Source organism: Egretta garzetta, unplaced genomic scaffold, assembly GCF_000687185.1.
Source record: "Egretta garzetta isolate BGI_Z169 unplaced genomic scaffold, ASM68718v1 scaffold112, whole genome shotgun sequence".
NCBI classification, from domain to species: domain Eukaryota; kingdom Metazoa; phylum Chordata; class Aves; order Pelecaniformes; family Ardeidae; genus Egretta; species Egretta garzetta.
The window spans coordinates 2,021,282-2,038,359 of NW_009258884.1; the positions used below are offsets into that span (position 1 = coordinate 2,021,282).

Consider the following 17,078-nt stretch of genomic DNA (forward strand, 5'->3'; position numbering starts at 1 on the left):
GGGAGACAGAGGGAGATTTTTTCAAAAATTTAAAAAAAAAAAAAAAAAAAAAAAAAAAAAAAAGACACACAGAGAACTCAACAGCAACCTTAACAGATTGAGCAAACCAGAATTGCTCAAAACCACTCCTTTCATTTCTTAAAACTTGCTTCCAAATATTTGCTTAGCCATGATGACATAAATCTTTAGCTACTCTCCTGAAAAAGAACTGCATATTCCTTATTTGAGCCAGAACACACTAATTCATCAACGTGCTTGTTTTTTTACATAATTTACATTTAGAGATGAAAACATTTATTCAAACATATGTAAGATTTGCTGAGAGTAACACTGTGTGAAAATCTCATTTTTAAGTCAGGAGGACTTAAATGTCAGGTAGATCCAATGGGAAGTTCAGAACCAAATTAAAGGTGTTACTTCTTGCAGAAAGCCTACAATTAAACTTTCTTACGGTTCTTAAAGAAACCCATGAAACCTTTTTGGCTGTAACATTCCAACGGCAGCACCTGAAAGTAAAATGTTGCATGTAGAGAAAGGAAATAAATAAAATTAATAATGGAAAAACACCGCCTTCCTGGTCACTGTAAAGACAGAGTAAAGCAAAGGGCAACCTCAGTGAAATACAGACATCGATTTTAAGAAAACACCTCATATTTGATAAATCCTGTTTATTGGTAAGAGATTAGAAACTGACATCTAGGGCATAAAAGTAGGTCTAATCGTTCCAGTGTAATATAGAAGTTTATTAATGTATATAACGATTATTTTTTCACCTGTAAAAGAGCAGAGGGGAAACCACAGCCATCTTAAAGGCTACACTCTGTGTTGGAGAGAATGCACTTCCCTTCACACTCTGCTCCCATTAAGACAGCGAATGATGAGTTTTAAAAGCATTTTCTTACTGCTTTTGTTACATTATTAATCGCGGGTTTATCTTGGACAGAAGTTCTAAACCCAAGACAATATCAAGAGAATAGGAATCGCTCTTATTCCAGCATAACTGGTTTGCATGATGAACGACATCCAGCGATCTCACATCTGTGGCTTGACGCAGGGTTCACCTTGCATTACTAATTTAGTGGTTTCCTCATCAGTGCAATGGGGAAACATGTAAATGTAGGCACACACACCCCAGCATACAAAAGTTAAGTTATTGTGTTCCCTTTCCTACAACAGCAGTTCATTGCAGGGGCAGAGGATCACAAATAAAGAGAGACCGGATACATAATCTGTTGCGGTTATATGAAACAAGGATGTTGAAATTAAGGTTGCGATGTACTGGAAAAACACCATATGACTCTAATCAACAGCTGAGCCTGCAAGCTACAATTAACCCATCAGCATTATTTATTAAACTTTATGCAACCTGCGAGATCCCTGAATATCAGGCACCAGCTGAGAAATACGGCACGGATAGGGCTCAACTGCCCGAGAGGCAGAGCCATCGGTCAGCAGTGTCTGAGCAGCGGCCACGGCTACTTAGAGGCTTTTTCCTCAATGTTTGCCCCCGGGGTACCCCAGCTGCTCTGACAACAGTAAATTTAGCAAAGAGGGCAGGATCAGCAACAGAGAGACTCCAGACAGAGCGCTCAACGCACGACGGGCTTTGGCTACGTATCACTTCCCTCCTCCTGCAGTGAAGCGTCTGCTCCTCCGTCCCGGCGCGGGTTCAGGAGCACGTCCCGGCTGCAGGAGGGAAGCGGGCAATGGCAAGGGGGTGACGGCAAGGGGACCTCTGCGGGACACTGCCCGGCTCCATGAGTAGCACCAGGGGAGGTACAGCCCCAGCACCCGCAGAAGCAGGGACCCAAAACACAGTTCTTGGTGCAGAACACACAGGGCGATCTTCCAGTTTAGGAGCATGATGAGTTTTTAGCCCTTTCTCAGCCAGCTTGTATTTATGCAGTGGAAGCTCCCCTGTTCTTGCGTTAACAGCAGAGATGAAATGCAGGAGACTGAGAAGCCACACGCAGGAGCTGGAAGAGCCAACTCCGTAGCGCACAGGCAGACCCCAGGTAAGCTGGGCAGACAGCGAGCTACACGGGTTTTCATCAAATTCTCCAAAGCTGGAGAGAAAAAAGCAATACATGAATCAGCTACAGCTCATCAACCTTCTTCACCTTGCGATGCAACAGGAAAAAGAGTCCAAACACACCAGTATAAAACAAGGGAACAGAGTTAAAACATGAATCACTACGAAAAAGACTGCCTAAAAAATAGCTTTACTTGGCATTATCCCAAGCAGCTTCCAAGGTCAGCCTGCACATCATCACTTGTGTCACCTTTTTACATGAGATCTTCCAAGCAGCAAAAGGAAGAAAGAAAATAACCCAAAGCGGGCAGGACAAGACCACATCTAATTCATTAGATTTTGAAGCGATGCATCCTGTAAAAGATTATGTTCCAGCGATTTACAGTACCAGCTTGACATTAACGCACACAAGAACAGGACTAGCAGCAATACTCAAGCCAAAAACCCAATTCAGTGAATTACAGCCGGTCTCTCTGAATCCCCACAGCCGGGGCAGACGGACAGAGCCTCCCTCCTTCCCCTCCCAGCCTAGGCAGGGACCGGTCACATCACTCCCACCAGGCAGTCGTGTCTCGTTAGTGGGTGCATTGATTTCCAAATACCTCTTCATTCATCCTATCAGGAATCCCATGCAAGCAAAACACTGAAGTACTAGGAAATAGGAAAACAGGAATTAAGGGAGGCCCGTGTGCTACTACAAAATATTGCTTACCTGGGGAAAAAGCAAATTTTCAGAGGAAGTTTGCTTGCTTGGGAAACCCTGAGCTTGCGAAACCCTGAGCTTGGGGACTAACTGAACTAACACTGTTCTGTCCCCAGTAATGGTTAAAATACCTCGATAGTTTCCATATGCACACTGGTGGTGTGCTAGAAATGTGCTAGTTTTATTTGATTCTAGCCGATATATATTTCAACTGGATGTTATTGCTCACATCAGAAAGCTGCCTTCTCCTAAGTATTTTATAGACACTCGACACATCTGCCAAATTCACAGCATCCAAATGTATTTTTAATGTTACAAATTGGGCTGTGGTCAGGATGCTGAGAATTTAATACTCCTGGATCAGTCCCCACTCTTGAATAGAGAGCGTTAACGCTTCTTTCATTTGCTGCCACACTTACAACCCAGATCAATGAAAAGCTGGACCATGACTAAAAATAAGCTCCCATCCCCAATTCTCCAAGGAGTCTCAGCTGCAGAGATTTCAAAGAAACCCTTGCACGCTGTGACCAGCCTAACAATTTCTGCCGCTAAAACCTCATACAAATGAGTCCCTCCAGATTGAGAAAGGGTGGAAATACGCTTTGATTCTCAGTCTGATTCCATTTTAGAGAAAACTCTTAGGTTTTACAGCTAGGGATAAACCACTGCAGCTGAAGCTGAGAGGGCTTGCCTGTCGGAGCAGGGCGACATTGCACCGCGGCTGTGCCAGCTGATTTCCCCGAGCAGACAAACCTGAAGGGCTACTCACGCTTGGGTTTGATTTTAGCGATTTCTACCCTAGGAGTTCATCAAATACTACATAGCTACTACAATTGTCACTAAAGAATAGAGTTTTCGATCATCAGCTCCAGTCCTAACCCCTAAGGCTGCACAGGACACTTTAAATCAACAAAGCAGATTATGTCCAAAGCTGCACCAAGCTTAAAATTGCTACTATTGCCCCTTCACTTAACCCCCCCAAATCACGCTTAGAAATCAAACCTCATGTTCTGAATGGCTGCACAAACACTGACAGACACAGAGGGTGAAGCGAGAGGCGATTTCACAGAATCACAGAATGGCAAGGGTTGGAAGGGACCTCGGGAGATCACCCAGTCCAACCCCCCTGCTAAAGCAGGTTCTCCTAGAGCATGTTACACAGGACTTTGTCCAGGTGGGCTTTGAATATCTCCAGAGAAGGAGACTCCACAGCCCCCCTGGGCAGCCTGTTCCAGTGCTCTGTCACCCTCAAAGTCAAGAAGTTTTTCCTCATATTCAACTGAGACCTCTTATGGTTCAGTTTGTGCCCATTGCCCCTTGTCCTGTCCAGGTTTGCTGGTTGAACCCTTGCAGCTTAACTCCCAAACCGCACTCCTGTGCCAGTCCCACACCCTGCTGAGCTCCTGGGTTTTACTGCATCGCCCGGCCCTGCGCACTGGTGCCTGCACCATGAAGAAAGGTGACGTGCCATAAGTTACAGTGATTTTAGTGGTCTTGCTCCAGTGAGCAGTTTTACACAAGTTTTTACAGTCATGCATCTGATTTGCACCAGGGTGGCATGGCTATTAAACGTTAATGCTGCGAGTTGCACAACTCCCTAGCAAAGCCTTTAGCTTCATCACGCTCTGACCTCACGGTGGGTTACTACAGCTTCGCCACCCGGCTCTACGTCAGCAGGTGAACGGCCACAGCCTTCCCAGCGCCCAGCCCTGCTCAACATCTTAAACACTATTATTATGCAGGAAAAACTCCCCCATGCAGACACCTGTTATTTCCCTATCGCCCTTCTTTATTTCAGAATAGCCAAGCTGTGAGTCCCTGCCCTTCCCATAATTTCTGTTTACTGCACCTCCCTGCACCCGTGATACACCTCGGCGTGCAGGGCCTCTCCTCCAGCGCCGAAAAACCGACTGCCCTTGGGGGCAGTGACGCTCACCCGCTCCTTCGCTCACCCTCCACACCAGCACCCAGATGCCTGGGTTTGTTGGCTGGGAGTGCCACACACTAAATTTGCCTAGGAAGTCCATAAATGACCGAGTTGATTTTTCTGCTGACGAGTTTGCATACTGCAAGCAGTATTTTGGTCATATCTGCAATATCAGAGCCACCCTTGACTTACACGGGGGTAAGTTTAGCAACCACTTGAGTTGCATCAGATTTTGCAGGATGAATTTGTGATGCTTGAGACCTTCGAGGCAAAATACAGGAATGGACAATCACACCATGAACCCTACAAGTAGGGATTTCTAAGTGGAAACACTGAAAATTCACCTGCCGTAAGCCCGGAAGCAACACAGCTGGAATAAACATTACTACACAGCAAAAATGTGAGAGAACAAAAAAAAAAAAAAAAAGAGAGAGAAAGAAAGGAAAAAAAAAAAATCCACAGCAAGATGAGATCTCCTGCCTGTTGTCAGGATTTCTATTTTCAGGCTGGGCTTCTCACTTTGCTGGCATCAAAACCAAACAGCACTGGCTGTGGAACAGCCCAGTCTTATTTTGCAACTTGCACTGCCTTCAACGCCACCAGCAAGAAAGCGTTGACTTCTGCCAGCACAAAATGCGACCTCGTTTCCAGCCTCGGGCTGCAGGTTGGCAACAGGGTGCACCCACCGCCTTTCCATACAGAAGCGCAAGGCAAGGTCAAGCTCAGACTCGCTTCTGCCTTGAACCAGGCTTTGCAGCAGATGGCAAAAGTTATGCCTGACCTCTTCATACAGTTGCAGATGCCAGTTTTCATGGCCGGCAGCCAGAAGGATAATAAACAGCACTATTTCTTCTTGCCGTGCCATTCACCTGAAACCTTTTCAATAAACATGTTCTAGGCTAGAAAAAGCTCACTGTGTCTCCTAGATGGGAAGGACATTGTCCAACTGTCATAATTCACTAGGGAAATGACTCTAAATGTAACTCACTTTTGATTTATGTTGGCAGCTCAACTTCTGTTTATTATTCATCGGTTACAAAAGAATATTATGGGACTTTAATCACGCGACTGGAGTCTTACAGAATCTGTGGCATGACCTTTTTTTTTTTAAATATATAAAATTACACAGCTTAGGAGACAATATTTAACCCTCGTCCATTCACCATCTTAAAACGTACTGAAATCTAACACTAGTCTGTTCATATTTCAGAATAATGACCCATTCATTAAAAAAACAGGAAATAAAGCTTAGCCATGCAGGAGAGAATGAATATAATTGAAAGATGATGCCTACAACGTCAGGGACTGTGACACAAAAAAGCCCCTAAATATTTTATAGACTTAGGCTTAATTAGTTATTAAGAGCTTACGGTGATTTTCCTCATCTGCTCTTAAGGCTCAGGCAAAGGCAGGCAGTGCTGTCCCAGCAGCAGAGGCACATCAACCACGTGAGCCAAACCTGGGCACTGCAGCCAAGGAAGCAGCGTGCAATTTGATGTCTGGAAGTGAGCATATATTTAAATAGATTAAAAAAAAAAAAAAAAAAAAAAAAAGAAAGAAAAGTGCCTACGGTAGGAGATGTGAAAGCACCAGCTACCTTAGCTCAGCGTGAAATATAACCTGCAGTCAAAAAAGCCACCTCCACACAAACAGGCAGAGGTAAGAGGAGAGGCTGAAGCAACAGAGCTGCTTATTAAGCACGCTTATGCAAACAGTGCACAATATCACCAGCCAGGCTGACCCTGCCTGTAACCCAGCACTCGCAGAGCTGAGGAAGGGACAGGCTGCTGACTCCAGTGCCACCATCCGCCAGCTGCCCGGTGGCTCAGGACACCCCTTTGTAAGGGAGCCAGTAGCTGGGATGACCCCATCAGCAGGGGACTACCATACTCCCCTCCGCCACATGCGGCACCTGCATCACTCTCTTCTGCTCACTGTCCATCTTCATCTCTTTCTTCCTCCCTATATTGATTCTGCAAAGGGTTTCCTGATCTCTATTTAAAGAAGAAAAAAAAAAATATTTCACATACTTCCATCTATGACCTTGTCAAACCCAATAACCTGTGGGCATTTTTCTACGCCAGACACATCCTCCTCCTTCCACAAGCTTAAATGATGCCAGAGACTGCAGCACACACACAGGGCAGGGCAGGGCAGGGAGTCTGAGCGTCCCCACAGCTGCAGAGCCGAGATGTTTATTTTTACATGCAAGGAGAAAAGACAGCACTGGTTACCAAAGGATGGGATGGCTAATTGAACTGTCTACTGCTGTGCTGGGTTCAGGCTGGGCAGCAAGAATATATTTGTATTCTTTAACCACAGCAGCTGCCATCTCTTTTCTTGCACTGCTGCAGTTATGAAAAAAAAAAATACATTACTGTTCTCACGGAGCAAAGAAGCAGGAGCCAACCAAAGCAATCCAAGTTATCAACCAGTATCTTCAGCCATGAGAAACATGCAAGGCTTTTCCCAGCCCAGAAAACATCCCTCTTCTCTTCTTGTTAACACTTAACTTTGTTGTAGCACTAATTGAGCCAGACCCTAATATAGTATGAGATCCTAAGCGATAAATCAATCTTTTCTTTAAAACACAGTCTGTACTGATTCAATTTCAGTCATTCACTTTATGCACGTGTGTGCACAGGGTGGGAAGGGAAAGATGGACCAGAGATAGCAGAAAAATATTTTTTTTTTTTTTTTTTTAAGATTCAAATTATAAAGCCACAACTCTTGGGCTTCCTCTTGAATTCTTGATTCCTTCGGAAATCGATTTTGTACAAAGCTGCCTCACCTTTACCGACGCAGGCACCCACGTCCTGGTTGCACAGACACTGTCAAGGGTTAAACTAGACTGCAAACGCAGAGGCTACGTTATCACAAGGACAAAAGCCTGATAGGTGAAGCAGCTTCAGCCAAACAACAAGTAAAGGCATGTCAGCAACTGTCAAAAAAATTACAGCCAGTCCACGCAGAAGGTTTAGCAGTAAACACAACTGAAGAGTGACAAATAAAAACGTACGGAGTGTGTTAAACGCTCAGTGGAAAAATCTATGGGAACTTTTTATACTGTACCCTAGGGCAGAGAGGAAATTATGCCACAACTGAACTGCAGCTCTTAGCAAGGTCAGCCCAGACTCCAGTTCAGCAGCAGCTCTGAGAAAAACCTTACAGAGGAAAAATCAGACAGCACTGGCTCCCCAGAAAGCGCAGGCGCAGCTTGAACTGCATTTTGTTACAACTGAACCACAGCAGCTCCTGCATTCCCAGCCTCTCCCAAGGCATCCGAAATAGCCCAAGTCTGGGACTCCCAAGGAAAATTTTGTTACGCCCTGCAGAGGAATGTTCCACCCGCGACTGTTGTTTCCTCCCATAAAAGGATCATTAGTGAGATAATTTCTGCAGTTCATGGTATTGTCTACAGATTTTACTGAAATATTGCACCAGGAAGGGGAAGCCAAATGAGCCAGACTATTTTAAGGCTTTTGCATTTGGAGGAAATTCTAGGGCAAAATTTCAAAAAGGCAGATGCTTTGAACTGGGAAACGTTACACTTTGTGGAGAAGGGAGCATTCCTGTCTTTAGAGCTGCTTAAATAACTCTTTTGGGGCCACATCTATTTGATCAACTTTATTTTTAGATTTAGAATCTGCTTTTTCAGACACCTAAGTACTATTTTATATGAACATGTGCATGTGATCAAGGCTATTTGGGAAACAGTTTAAAAGTTAAAGACTGACTATAAAAAGCTACTCTTACATCCTTCTCATACCTACAATTCGCCTCAAAGACGTGCTCAATCATCTCAGCACCCAGGTGGAGCACAGAAGTGTCAGCCCCATCATTACCACTGCCACATTACCAGCCAGACGGGACAGGAGACTCGATCACAGCGAGTACCGTGGCTGGATCTGCAATTAGGATTTTGAACTTGCTATCCCTAAGGTCTCCCTTTCCTTAAGGAGCGGGGAGAGCACATTCCCATAACTGCACACTGCATATTCCCCACTGGATCTGACTGGGGTTTAGATTGCTCTTAACTGGGAGAATAACATGCAGCACTATTCAGACACGTTCCCGCTGGCAGCACTCCCTCACCATCAATGATCATGAAAACGTTACCCTGGTCTCAAAACCAAGGCTGGGCTCCCCTCTCCTGGACGGCTGCAAAGGTGCAGCTTGCAACAAGGCTCAGCAAAGCACTGCTCCTCCACACAAGAGGGAAAGCTGCTTTGCTGGGCTCAGTTGCTAAATGACCCCTTCCCCAAAGAGAAAGCAAGCTGTAAAAGGCTAAATATCACTCAGTTTGGCTTCTAGGAACCTGCCTGGTGCCACCGGGTTTCAAACATGCTACCAAAAAAAGAGATTAGATAGGTTGATGGCAGGTCCCAGTGATTTGTGCAGCACTTGAACCAACAGCCTACAGGAGATTCCCACCCCCCTGTTTGGCAGTTAAGGCTGTCGGGAGATGGAAAAGCCAAAAGATGAGCTTCCTGAATCAGCTTCTGCACCCACGGCACACGGTGCTCCCTCGCCTGAGAGGGCAGCAGGGATGGCAACCACTCACGTGCACAGCTCTGCCTCCCCACGCAAGCCCGAGGCAGGCAGGGCACGGCTAACCCTGCGAGCGGGGGCTCAGCAGGGAAACCCCTCCTGGCTTGTTTGGACTTAAGAACTTTTTTTTCCTTCTACCACTGCATCTGAGGTTTATGTTTCCTTTGGAAGGAAGTCAAAGATTGAAAGGATGTTTATGAAAACCATTATTTACTCTCCAGACAAGAATGGCTCCTCTAGCTCCAATAGCACATAGTCAGGCCATTCTGGCAAATGCTGATTACAGATTGCATGGTGAGTTGTTAGGAGAGAATGACACCAAAGAAAAGAGGCTTTTGCAAAACACCTTCCCGGCCCAAACTTGAAATAAATACACAAGATCCTGAGTTCCCACTGAAATTCAAGCAGTTGGAACATCAGAGTTCATATGCATTTTTATTTACAGCACGCACTTTCAAGGACAGGATGGATTGCATCGTTCTTTTCAGTGTGTCGAGGGATGGAAATATCTCAAAAGACAGGAATGGCTTTGTCAAAAGCTAGTCTGCTGCAAGTACTGCATGTTACAGGCTATAGACATCTCATATGTTAAGAAAGCTATAAATAGGAAAAGGCATCTGAAGATTAAACTGTTCACTGTGGCTGGTTTTAAGCTTTGTTTCAAACCTATTGCAAAAGCTGGTTGCCAACTGTTTCTTTATTAATCAAGGGCAGTTTGCAGTTGTGGTTAATACTACAAAATGCAGTAACAATCTTCAGACTGGGCTTCACAGGGTGACACTATCTATCCAGGTATATCCTTCTATCAAATTTTGCAGGGAAATACTGGTCTTGAGGATACAAATTTCCTACAAATTTAATAAGAATAGAAGATCAGTAGAAGAAACTGATTTTATTATGGGACCAAACTACAAACTACTACCAGAAAAGGTAAATGAGGAAAAAAGCATCTTTCAGCAGCACTGATTCCCTTCGTAGCAGAGTGCTGACTTGTCTCAAAGGCACTGGCTTTCAGTTGTTTTAAAACAATTTCTTACTATACATTGGAGAACGAAACCCTTCCTCTCCAAGCGGGAGAAGCCAAACCTATTGCTCTATAAAAACTGAACATTTCTAAGTGTCCTTGATTCCACTGAGAATATGCTGGTAAAACAAAGGCACTTTTCAGCACCGGAGCAGGGGGCTGAAGCTGAAAAGCAAGGTTTTTGCCCCCACAATCAGATATCAACAGGGTGGTCATGTGAAAAAGGCTGCCTCACTAACACACAGGATAAACTACCCAGAGAAAGTAATGCAGGGGGTGACAGGAACAGTAAATGTTTATTCTAGCTTTCCTCTGTCTGATTCTGGGGAGACAAATATAAAATTCCATCTCAAACTGAAATGCAATTCAAGCATTCCTCAACAAAGATGACCTCTTTCGCTGCGGGTCCCTCCAACCCGCTGACATGCAAGGCCTGAGCTTGCTGACGCTCCTTTACTGCTTTAAACTTCGAGGCCCAGCCAGGTCCTGCCACTCTTAACAGTCTGGTTCCAGCAATTCACATCCAAAATGCACGTACAAGCGTGAAATGGTGGACTTGGATTAGAAAGACAGAAAGAAAAAGCTCAGAGCATTTCAGATTCAAACAATTTTTCTTACCAGAGAACTATCACTTTCCATAATTGAATGGTTTCAGTATTTGTTACAACCTCTTAAAAGGAAGAAACGACTGTTAGGCTTCTGGGAGACTGTCTGGCCTTAGCCCATGCAGCCTGTGCAACTGCAAGCTCTGGCATCTCTCTTAAAGTCTGCTTCTATCTTGCAAAGCAGCAAAGTGACGGAAAATGGGAAAATTCACAGCTAAATACAGGAATATTTGTGATTAGCTGCAGCTCCAGGTCACTTGAAAGATGCCCTGCACAGACACGCCACATACACATGCATGTTTGAAGGTTTTTACTTGGACAGAAATATAATTGGTTCCTTTGCAACCAAACTAAATGAAGGGCTGCACCCACAGACCTGCCTTCCCAGTAGTTCAGAGCAGGATACTGTCCAAGTCCATCTGTACATGCTTTGGAAAACTTCAAAGGGATTAAGGAGTGAGAAAGCACAGACATAAGGCAAAGTTCTAAACAAAGTTTGCCGAATCTCCATAGCACAGTGCCACTTTTGTTATCCTGCAAGCACAGCTGGCCACAGCACTGCTTTTGTTCGTCTCTCGCCATGTTCATCCTTGGGACCTGCAAGTCCTGAGGCACTTCGGGCAGTTCTCAGCCACAGTTCTTCTTGATCCCACTTTTTTGTGGTCATCTCTAAATTTGTCACCCCGAATGGGCCCAAAAGGCTACAAAGCATCAGCTTTCCAATCATACCCAAACTCTCCAAGTACTGCACTAGTTTCCACTCCCTCCTCAATTTCTGTACTTGACTCCCCAGTTGATTTCTTGTCTCGTCCCTGCAGAGTGATTACAGGCAGCACCACTCCTACGTATGCCACATCCCAAGCACATCCCCAGTTTAATAGCAGTACTCAGGGAACCATGCAAACACTAGTTCTTCTTGGAGACATAAGCATCTCACATTTTTTGAAAGCAATACGAAGGCATGGAGAAGTTAAATAATTCACTCAGGGCCATGGACTCTCTGGCAGAGGTAGGATTAGAAAGATACACCAATGGCAAGAAGTGGAAAATAGAGTCAGCCATGCTGGTGAGGGGATGACTCTCCCATCCCAGCAACCTAGTCTTAAATCTGGTATTAAAAAGGTGAGTCAATGTTGACAATGAGGAAAGCAGTATGATGGACGAGTCAAGACGTTAATGTTCCTGGTCTAAACCAGAACAGACACAGGAAATACAGCAGCACTGGGTGCACCTCAAAACGAGATAACACGTGGACCAAGCTCAAGCGTTCACAAACACTGCAGCCATGGCCGTGCTGTTCAATACCATACTCTGAGCAAACACATCTGTCAAGCAAAAGACAAGTGAAAACCTGATGGCTGAATAAGACAAGCAAGATGAACTGGCAGCCAGTCATCAGGCTTAGTCACTAGCAACTCAGGATGCTTCAGCAAACAACCTAGTTAAAAGGCTAAATATCCTTTTATTGATCCTTACTCAGTAGCAAATGTGCTTGTACTGATTTAATCCTGTTCATTTTATCATTAGCTTCAGAGCAGCATGACTGCAAACCTCCTGGTTTTGCTTTTGATTTTTAAATCAATTTCCCATTCAATTCCCTTTGGAGGGTGATCAGAAAGCAGGCTGTGAGCAGTGAGCAGCTCGCGCCGTCATTAGCGTAAGGGACAGCAGAAACACCTCCCTAACAACAAGAGCAGGTTTCTGTCTGCCAGAGCCATTCCTCAATTTAGCATCGCAAGGTGAGAACCCTTGGCATTACCAGAGATGAGATGCACGTACCTGCCTGCCATCCTGTCCCACGTTGGTCTGTCCCCTCACTACAGTTCGAATGTTGTCATCCAACCTCCTGCAGAAAAGAATCTATAATGTCAAACTCATTCTCTGTGTGCCTGACCCAAACGATTGTGGGAACCTTGAGAGCTACAGAACAGATTTTAAAAAAAAAAAAAAAAAAAAAAAAAAAAAGCTGGTGCTACCAATGCTAAACTCGCTTTCCCTCCCACAAGACATCACTATCTTACATAATTTAAAACTCCTGGCACAAAATAAAAATCCATTTCCTAATTTAATCAGGGCTTCTTGCATTTCTCTTCCCTGAAGCAATACTGTCAGTTTTCCCTTGTCCGTTTTCACTTCCACTTTCCACATATTAAAGTGCTGTCTCAATCATTTCAGGTTGGTAATGCCAGTCTGCACAGAAAGTTTAAGCATTTACTGCACGCTTCTATTTATTTTGTACTCTTAGTACCAATAATGACAATTTAAAAAAGTAAGAAATGAGAGGTTTTACAATTGCTATTTTGATCTCACAAACAGAATAAATCTTCAGCAACTGAATGTTCTGGGTAGTTTGTTCTCTCAGCCTTCAGACCATACTAAAATTTGGTACTTACTGATTCACTGTTTTTTCAAAGCTCTACTTTGCAACCCATCAGCTAAAATAACCTGAAAGACAGTACTGTACAATAGGGGCAAAGTATAAAGAAGAATTATAAATACAGGGAGTAATTTTTGTCTCTGTCCCACTATTGGGCTCGAGACTGACCCTATACAAGCCTTTTAAGCAAATTAATTCCTATCAGCTGTAGTGCAAAGGCTATATTTATGAAGCCTCGGTGACAACCAGACTACTCACCACCCGAGACGCAATGAAATGGAGAAACATTTACCTTATTTTCAATCTGATTTTGTTCACAACTTCATCGATGTTTGCCAAAGACTACAACATGAAAAAAAAAAAACCAAAAGAGAAGTGAAATGGGGAGCCTTTTACTGCAATACACATCAGCTGTGACACCTAATGCTTGCTCACACGTGGCACTTTACAAAGAGGAGAGCAATGCCTTTGTTTTGCAGATGGAGGAACTTAGGCACACAGCAGCTTAGCTGCTCCTTAGGTCACATAATGAAGAGCAGCAAGAGATGGGGCAGGCCAGGGTGCAGCTCAGCAGGTCCCAGAGGCTCCCCTCTTCCCACCCAGCCCTGAACAAGCAGGGCGCCCTGAGCCCTGCCTCCTCAGTAGAACTGATCCCGAAACACTGTGGTGACAGTGACCTCCAGTGGGCAATGGGGACAGAGCCTTGGCCTCCCCTGGGCAGAGACCCTCCTGCAGAGCCCAGGCACCCAGCACATGGGGTGGAGGAGGCCTGGCTGCTGCCGGCGCTGTAGTGGGGGTATCGCAGGGGAAATAGCTCTCCACTAGAGGCAAAGGGAAAAAGCCAAGCCAGCACCACCAGCAAACTAACGAGGAACAGCCAAAAGCCAAAAAAGCCAGTGCTGCAGAGGATCTTAAACACAGTAAATGTTGGAGCTGCCTCACAACCCAATCTTCAGCTGCAGAAACACCTCCCTTTTGCAATAGCTTAGTCCAAAACTGCCCCTGGGGCTGATTTGGGGAAGACAAAGTACAGATATGAGCCCACAGCAATCTCATCCTTTAAGTCTCAAAAGAAACAACAAGTTTCAAACATGACTCTCTAGTGACATTTCACAGGCAACACCTGCCTTACTTGGCTGAAACCCCTGAGGATTTACCAACAATTAATAGATGGCAAGTTATGAAATTTACTGCGTGAGAAACCTCTATATAGAAAACTAATTTATTTCTACAGTTCAAAGCAGGACTTTTACTGCAGTGAGCACTTTGGGTGGAAAGAAACTACGGTAAGACAGTGAGCTGCACGAGATGCGAATTTAAGAAGTTATAGTCTTACTACCTGTGCTACTGTTTAAAAGAAAAGGCTTGGGTGAAGGTTTAAACACTCCTTCAGTCACTTACTATCAGCTTACCCCTCGTACCAAGCATACTGCAAGCACCACTTACTTGCTCAGTGGGAAAGAGAGTATTAATATACTCCACAGCATTGAAATCTGCTCTGTCCAGTGGATCTTGGCTGGGAAATACCTGAGGAGAGGGAGGAAGACAAATACAATCAGCAATACATCATGGTTGATTTCTGTAACTTCACACAGTATCTATAACCTGTTATTACTTCAGCACCCACTTCCGTTGCGTTTCGCAGCATCGTTCTAACACGCGTGCACAAAGAGAGGTCAGGCCCCTGCCCCCTACTACGTGCTCTGGAAGTCTCTGACCTACAAAAGTTCCTGTGGCTATCAGCCTGGATAAACACAGATAATATCCATGTACAGCCCCAGCACAATCAATCATGGGCAAGGAATTCCTGACACATGCGAGCCATTAATTATGCATCCCAAACCATTCTGATGCTTCTACTGTGGTTTGGAAATGACCACACACACACACCGAGGCACTGCCCTTATCTTCGCCTGGGCTTTGCAAGGCCCCGTGGTGAGAGACGCAGGATTTGCTTTTCACAGCCGCGTAATAGGAAACACAATGAATTAAGAAATGGTTGTACAAGGTTCTCTGGAGACTTGGGTTTGCTACTTTCACATGAAAAAAAAAGAGAGAAACAGAATGTGACAAATGATTCTTCCTGCCCACGGGAAAGGGAAAAGAGCAGCTTTGGTGCAAACAGATCTCATCTCTCCTCAGAAGTAGCTCAAACGATGCAAAGGCAGCTGGCCAGGCTTCACTTTTTGTCCCCACAGACCAAAATACGTTGCATTCCCTTCTCTGCTGCCATATTTGTTCCCTATTTATACAGCCACCAGTTCTGCGCTGCAGGTCAAAACCCCATCTAGCAAACATGCAGCTCACCCCGCAGCATCACCTCCACACGTCACCCCGCTCACTGAAACCCATCACAGAAACCTGCGTTACCTGGGCACACGCAGCGCTTACGCTATTTTACACATTTTGCAGCACAAGTTTTGAGATCATTCAAACAAGAGCAACTTCTCCCTGAAATAAGCCTCTTCAGCAGCTTTCCCAAAGCTGCTCCTGTGGCCAAGGAGAAGCAGGCAGTGGTTAAAAATGCATGAGGCCATGCCTGAGTGAGGAAGATGCTCTGATGTTAGCCCATCATAAGAGCACAGCTGCAGCATCCTGACCAGCCTGTCCTGGTCTGGGCTTGCAACTCCTGCAGGTTCCATTAATCCCAAATCTCCGCAAGCATTAAGAGCAGCTGAAGCAAAGGGCAGGTTGGAAAATAAAGGCTAGTCAGGAACTCCACTCTCAAACTGCCAACAGAGATCAATACGGCAAGCAGCTGTACCAGCTAAACTTGCTACTCCTTCGTCTTTACCACCACCCATTAACCAGAAACATCTACCCCACGTTTGGTGGAGCACCACTCTGCGTGCTTCAGGCAGAAGTCAGCTGAGCCAGTCCCACTCATTTAACCAGAACCTGGCAGGTTTTGCCCAAAGCTGATTAAGGGACACTCAAGGGAACAAGATGACTGGGTGGGGCCGTGCCAGTGAGGAAGTGGCAGGAGGCAGTGGCATCCTCAACATCTCCCCTTGCTCAAGATGTGAATATCTGCCTACAACCTTATTACCTGTTAAAATAACCCAGCCAGGGATAGGGTGGGCTACCCACTGCTTGAAACCTCAAGTCAAGACCGCCTCTAAAAGACGTGTTTTACCTTGAAGAGACATTTGGTGCTTGATGAAAATGTCATAGAATCATAGAATAGAATCATAGAATCGCTTTGGTTGGAAAAGACCTTTAAGATCATTGAGTCCAACCTTTAACCTAGCCCTGCCATCCCACCACTAAACCATGGCCCTAAGCACCTCATCTATCCTTCTTTTTTTAATACCTCCAAGGATGGGGACTCTACCACCTCCCTGGGCAGCCCATTCCAGAGCCTGACAACCCTTTCAGTGAAGAAGTTTTTCCTAATATCTAACCTAAACCTGCCCTGGCGCAGCTTCAAACCATTCCCCCTCGTCCTATCATCTGTTACCAGGGAGAAGAGGCCGACCCCCTCCTCACTACAGCCTCCTTTCAGGTAGCTGTAGAGGGCGATCAGGTCTCCCCTCAGCCTCCTCTTCTCCAGACTAAACAACCCCAGTTCCCTCAGCCGTTCCTCGTATGACTTGTGCTCCAGACCCCTCACCAGCTTGGTTGCTCTCCTCTGGACATGCTCCAGCAATGCAACATCCTTCTTGTAGTGAGGGGCCCAAAACTGAACACAGTATTCGAGGTGCGGCCTCACCAGCACCGAGTACAGGGGCACGATGACTTCCCTTGTCCTGCTGGTCACACTATTCCTGATACAGGCCAGGATGCCATTGGCCTTCCTGGCCACCTGGGCACACTGCTGGCTCATATTCAGCCGGCTGTCAACCAGTACCCCCAGGTC

General features: G+C 45.3%; 1 protein-coding gene across 9 annotated transcripts in view; it reads right to left on the reverse strand.

Moving 5' to 3' along the window:
* VPS53 (VPS53 subunit of GARP complex) overlaps positions 1-12,688 on the reverse strand; it is a 63,574-nt gene extending 50,886 nt beyond the window's left edge. For all 9 annotated transcript variants that reach the window (XM_035889502.1, XM_035889500.1, XM_035889499.1 and 6 more), the window contains exons 1-2: positions 12,622-12,688; positions 6,033-6,161 (exon numbers count right to left, since the gene is read on the reverse strand). In XM_035889502.1, the coding sequence (XP_035745395.1) occupies positions 6,033-6,047 (15 nt within the window). In that variant the 5' untranslated portion in view covers positions 6,048-6,161; positions 12,622-12,688. The remainder of the gene's footprint in view (positions 1-6,032; positions 6,162-12,621) is intronic.
* Between the last annotated feature and the right edge of the window lie 4,390 nt (positions 12,689-17,078).